We start from the raw sequence: 6,453 nt of genomic DNA on the forward strand, positions 1-6,453 counted from the left end.
ACAAAAGGTAAGAAGGGTAAGGCGGTCGTCGGTTATTTTGACTTCTTTTGTTTAGTTTGGCTGCTTGTTGTTGTTTAGTTTGGCTTGGTGTTTGTTGTTTTTAAATAGTTTTGATTTGCAGCTTGTGTTTTTGTGTATTTTGCTCTAGTTTTAGTTGTTTGTGTTCTTTGCTTTGTATCGTTTAGTTGTTGTGGCCTTGTGGGGACGTATTTTGTCCCGAAGCGTAAGACTTGGTTTTAGTTAGATTTTGCTCGGTTAGTTAGAGTTTATTCTTCAGGTCCCGAGCCTTGCTGCGAGTTCTGGGTTGTATTCTTGTTCGTCTTTTCATCTTTCGATGAATTTAACTTCGTTTATAGTAGTGTTTTAGCCAAATAAAAGTAAGTTTATAAAATATAAAAAACTGAAACCTAGGAGAAAGAACAATAACAAAATACAAAAAGGAAAGCTAACGGAAAAACGAAACTACAAAATTACAATTACAATGAATGTTAAAAGAACAAAGGGAATTACGTCACTTTTACTGTTTAAAGGTCAATAACTATTCCAGTAAAGCTCTTGACAGATTTAGGTTAATGGTTTCACAAACTGAGGCAAGATAACATGATATGGAAGTACATGTTTGAGTCGAGTATATTTCAACTAATACCCTTTGACCTTACAGATTAAGGTCAACCAATTATGTTTACTTGAGTAGTAGGAGTATTGAATATTTGGTTTAAAATCATTTAATCCGAAACTGAACCAAATGAAAAACTGAAAAAAACTCAAACCAGTGAATAACAGAACTAAACCGGTGAAACAATATATTCAGCCTGAAGTCACTTTTGTACTATACAGAAGTGAAAAACAGTCAAATATTACTTGAGGCAAGTACACTATTGCACGATATAATAACAGAAGTAAACCATAATGTATTACATAATCGTTGTATATTGTGATATACTAACTACAGAAAGAAAAAAGAGGATGGAATTTAATCTGACATGTGAATGGAAGAAAAAGTTAGCACAAAGTTTCAGGGGCTGAAATCTATCAGATGATAATACAAATACAAATCTACCTGTTATAAGTCTATCATGAAGTGTTAGTCAACATAAATTTACCTGTTAAAAGTCTAACATGAAGTGGTAGTCGACGCAAATAGTCAAACTAAAATGTTGAAAATGAACCCATGGTGCTCTAACAAGTACCAGAGGTCAACAACATACGTTAGAAATGAACGGCCAACAAAACGCACACGTCTACTGCAGCTTGTGTCAATAACAACAATTACTAGCAGGGGAATTTGCATGTTATGATAGGGAATTATAAAAAGATTAGTACCTATTAGAATGACATTGAGATATCAATCCATTAAAGATCTTCATATCACCTGCACACACATGGCATGCAAAAACCGTGAAGAATACAACTCATTTGCTAAACGATTTTCCATAATCATACCTTAAGTGATCAAAAGTTTCTCTATTGTTCATCCACTTACAGCCTAACTTAAAAATCTAATCCTTTTCCTATACTTACATAATATCAAACCTAGTAACTGTAACACTTATTTTAAATTCCACCGTATCTTCACATTAAGCAACCTCTTATGATTTAGAATGGGTTTTCATATTTTAGTTTCAGAACATACAAAAAAAATACACAACCTTATTCTCAATACTTCCTCTGCCCCAGTAAATTATAACCTAAGTTAGTAAATTATTACCTAAGTTAGACAAATAGTCTAAGGAAGATCCAAAGTTTTTAATTTCACTAGTCGGGAATTTTTAGAGTACTCGGCAAATCGGGGAGTACTCGGATGTTGACCAAGTTTGACTTTGACCAATTATGAACGAGTTTTGACCGATTGTCCGAGTAATCCCGAGTTTTGGTCGGGTTTGACTGATCACAGAATCTTTTGTCATGACAAAAAAAAAAAAAAAAAAAAAAAGAAAGAAAGAAACTTAAGAGACGGTTACCAATATGGAAAATTATGTGGTAAATTCAATATGAAAATCACACTTCGTAGTTATATTTCACAGTAGAATGATATAAATTTTGCAGTTTCTAAGATCCTATAACTGTACACTGGAAATCAGAAATTTTCTGCAACTACAATAAGACAAAATTAGAAGAAAAAAAACACCAAATAAGATAATGGAACAATGTTTTATTAGTATATATGTAACTATGATAATAGAAGCATCTAATATTTTGTAATATGGGGAGGCGTTATGTGAAATAATGAAAAACAAGGGGCACTTATTCCTTGTTACCGAATCTTTTGGCAATTATTGGACGGACATCTTTAGCATCTGCTAGTGTCTCTAGAAAGGGAAGAAGCGAAATTAATGCACAATCTGATGGATCATTAAACCAACTCTTTATCGGAATCCCATTATTCACTTGCAACCGAAAAACCTATAACCACCAAAAGTCAATCAGGTTAAGTAACATATAGTCAAACATGTATGATAAAAAATAATGACAATTACACGGTTGGTCCCTAAAGTTTGTAAAATATTGGAAGTACGGGCCTAAAGTTTCTATTTTGATGCGAATGCCCCTGATGTTTGCACATGTTACGCGGTTGGTCCCTGACCCTAACGAGCGTTACGGTGGGTGCTACGGCACACAGGGTTAGCGTGTCCCTGCCAACTTACACGTTTTGACCCGAAAATCCGTTAAGTAGGTTCATGTGACTTGCACATTAGGGTATTTTTGTCCTTTTACCCAACAAGCCCATTTTCACCATTAGTAAAATTGTGAAGATAACCAGATAACAACCTGTGGGCAATTGTCAATTATGACAACTTTGGCAAGATCAACACCTAAAACGGTTAGATCCTTGGTATAACTTCCATCTGCAAAAATACACGACTCTCGATACGCTCGACGAGAGATGATTGTTCCGTTTGGATCTAGTATGTCAAGAAGTTGTTTAGCATAAACGCTTTGACTGGCTGTAAACACAAAAACTTGAAACATTTCTGAAACCCTTTCCAAGAACTCTTTTAGGTAAGGCCTCTTCTTTACATATACAGTATGATCTTTGGAATCAAATGATACTTGAAATGTGAAATCTGCTCCATCACAGTCTTCCAATGAAGAGTGGACCAGCGTTTCTATATGCCAAAATGAACATATAATAGTTAAAAAAAAACGTATTAATAAGTTTCGGAGGAAATAAGGAACGCAATATAACTTGATATAACAATTTTAAAAATTTAAGCTGTCATGACCCACTTGTCTATAAATGGGTCGAAAGCAACCAAAAGTGTATCTAACTCATAAATCATCTAATTAAAGAAAGACTAAGATGATTATTAATTTATTTTATTTACTATAATAAAGTAGTTCCTTTAATCATATTCAAGCACTGATAATTTATAAACTTGTTGGATAATGAAATAAAAACTAATTGTGGGTTGATCTGACCAGACCCAGCTTGACACATACTAATATAAGCCCATTTTGACCCAAACTCACTATGGCCTATAACCCGACCAGCACATTACTCCACATCAATTAAAAAAGTAACAAAGGGGTTGCATACCATCTAAATCAAGAACTAGTGTCACCGTTTTTCTTTCCCAAGGCAATACATTGGGACATAAACTTGTTTCCGCTTCAGAAAGATCAGGCAGATTTCTAACAAACATTTGTGGATCCAAACACTCTGATGGATCCCAGTCAGGATAAGTATTAACATCGGGCGCCTGATTGCATGTTCTGAGCTGATGGATTGCAAAATACAAATTTGATTCTTGAGAAGGCATAACAACAGGTACTGAATGGTTTAGGCTTTCATCAGAGTCATTGCATGTGTCGATGCTATCTTCAAGAAAAGGTAGTATCATATAATCATCATCAAAAAACATGGTCGACTCATTACATCCATAATCAGGTAAGCAGGTAGCTCCTGTATTATCATATATGGACCCCCTTTCAATATCTGAAATAAAGAAATCTGACACATTACAACTTTGATATTCACTCGAGTTTCTATTGCTACTGTCACTGTCTGTATCTCCCATTGATAGGCCATCAAGATCCTTTCCCCCTCCTATATGAACACAATAAGAAGAAGAAAAAAAGACGGTCAGAGTCCACCAAAAATACACTCTAAGATTACTTCTATAATTATGTATATTCCAAGTTAAACATTAAGATACCGATTAAGTATGAAAATAGGAGTGTCACACAAACCATCTAAATTACCTCTATAATCAGAAGCAGGTGTGTCACTGTCACTGTCAACATTATTGGACTCCGGGACAGGTGAAAAAATAGTTTCTGTGGTTGAAGAGTATTTGTCTAGTCTATGATCCTGCAAACCATTCCAAAATTAGTTAGAATTGCATAGTTACAAAGCTCGTAATTGACATTTTAACAATCTTGAATGGAAACGTCTGATATCTTTGTGTAGGTAGAACAATTTTAAGATGATTTGTAAACCTGAATACTTTCTTCATCTAACAATTCACAACAGTTGGTTTCATCGCATCTAAGTTCCTGCATTATTGCTTCGCCACAAAATGGATCTGTACAAAACAAAATGATAAAAAAATCAACGCTTTTGGTAGTAATGTATTTTACAAAGTTTAACATGTTCAGTCAACTTGGGCCCCTCAGGTAATCTGTTTAGCTTTAAAAGATTTAATCTTTTTAGGTATAACTGCTAAATAAGGTTAATATTTACCATCCGACTTGTTAGATGTACATGTCTCAAGTTGCGCTTCTTGTTGCAAACTCCTAACTTGCGACGAAGAATTCTTGAAAGTCTTTCTTGATTTTTGGCATACATGTAGGCCATTATTTTCTCTCAAACATCTTGAGGTTGACTTCATCTTCATCTTTAGTGATGGCATTTGATCTGTATTTTTTATGATTTGCGTCACGATAATGACTCAAACACATTAATAGCAAAACAAAATCCCTCCAGATGTCTGCAATTAGCCAAAAAAGGTACTACACATTAACATATTATACATGTTCATCCAAAACTTTCACATAAAGATATAAAAAAAATAATTAATCATAAATTAGTGTATAAGTTTGTGTTTATGTAGATTGCAAATCATCAATTAAAATCATGATCTTGTGCATATAAGCTTCACACAAATAATCAAAACCCTGATTTCAATTCCAATTTACCTTTTCACAATTAAAACTACACCTAAGCAATTAATTTGACAGTAAAGTTGCAAAACAAGAATACTAAAATCTATTAAAACAAAATTAGCGACTATTTGTCGTACTCCTAAACTTCAAATTCTCGATCCAGTTAACCTAAATTTGAATGAACTCAACCACAAATAACAATTATCCAATTCAAATTTCAAATTCAATCAAAATTCAAAAGTCAACACACACGAGACTTTATATAAAAACTATGATCGTAATTGAAAATACAAAATCAAATAACAAATTAATGAAATTTATCAATAAAAGTAGATAATTATAACAATTAACAAACCTAAATCAAGATGAAGCTGGTTTAAGCAATCGAATTATGAGAGGTGAAGTTGAAACATATAATTGAGCTAATTGAATGATCGGAAGTGATGACAGATCAAATTATAACGAACTGATGATATATGTATGAACAAACACTATAAATTTAAATACAGAATTATGATTACCTGTATGTATATATATGTTGTATGTATATGTTGTATGTATATGTATGTGTATATCAAACCCCAACCTCAAGAACTTCTTTCTCTAATTGACGCGCTTTTATGCCGTCTCTCTCTGTATCTTGTTTTTATTATTTTGGCTCCTTTATTATACATAAGTTACAACATTAGTCCTCTAATTATTCAAATGTAATTTTATTATGTAACATTCTATATTTCTATATAAATATTTTGGTATACATGAAACTTTTTTGGTATATGTGTAAAAGGATGTTATGTTCTAAAATTCAATAAAATAAATATGAATTTGATAGGCTGATATAGTGCAAGAATGATATGTAGAATGACTTCTACTTTCATGCTATCTTTATAATAATGTGAAATGCTCGTTTTTACTATAGAAAAGTATTATTCATTTATTTATAAAATGTGATGATATCAATTACGTTATCAAAATTATCACAACAAAAATAAATAAATTTCCTTGCAAGAAAATTATCACAACAAAAGTAAATAAATCTATTACAGAAAAATAAAAAGAGATGCTTCAAATATATCTCATTGGTTTAAATGTATGATTATAATTGATCAGACTTTAATAACTTTATAAAATTTTAGTAAATTTATTAAAAATATTCGGTTCACCGGAGTTGATTTATTAAAGGACAAGTTATAGATTAGACTATAATAAAATAAAATGTTAATGGAAACATTGGAATTGGAATAATAAAATAAAATGTAACTAATATTATGATCAATTAATTGACCCGTTCGCTTCTAATTTTGCTATCTGTTGTTTGATGTTTAATTAAATAAATTGAGTATAATA

The 6,453-nt window shown here is 32.0% G+C and overlaps 1 protein-coding gene across 2 annotated transcripts; it reads right to left on the reverse strand.

Moving 5' to 3' along the window:
• Window positions 1–868: 868 nt before the first annotated feature.
• LOC139871951 (uncharacterized) lies at window positions 869–5,716 on the reverse strand. Of its 2 annotated transcripts, none has more exons than XM_071859713.1 (7): window positions 5,628–5,716; window positions 4,685–4,931; window positions 4,441–4,526; window positions 4,204–4,312; window positions 3,539–4,048; window positions 2,770–3,107; window positions 869–2,403 (listed from the first exon to the last, which is right to left on the reverse strand). In XM_071859713.1, the coding sequence occupies exons 2-7, from the start codon at window positions 4,851–4,853 to the stop codon at window positions 2,245–2,247; spliced, it is 1,371 nt and encodes a 456-aa protein (XP_071715814.1). In that variant the 5' UTR covers window positions 4,854–4,931; window positions 5,628–5,716; the 3' UTR covers window positions 869–2,244. The 2 variants fall into 2 exon arrangements, with proteins under 2 accessions (XP_071715814.1, XP_071715811.1); XM_071859710.1 differs by lacking the exon at window positions 5,628–5,716 and adding an exon at window positions 5,462–5,600.
• Window positions 5,717–6,453: the final 737 nt, after the last annotated feature.

This window comes from Rutidosis leptorrhynchoides, chromosome 1 (assembly GCF_046630445.1).
Source record: "Rutidosis leptorrhynchoides isolate AG116_Rl617_1_P2 chromosome 1, CSIRO_AGI_Rlap_v1, whole genome shotgun sequence".
Lineage (NCBI taxonomy): Eukaryota > Viridiplantae > Streptophyta > Magnoliopsida > Asterales > Asteraceae > Rutidosis > Rutidosis leptorrhynchoides.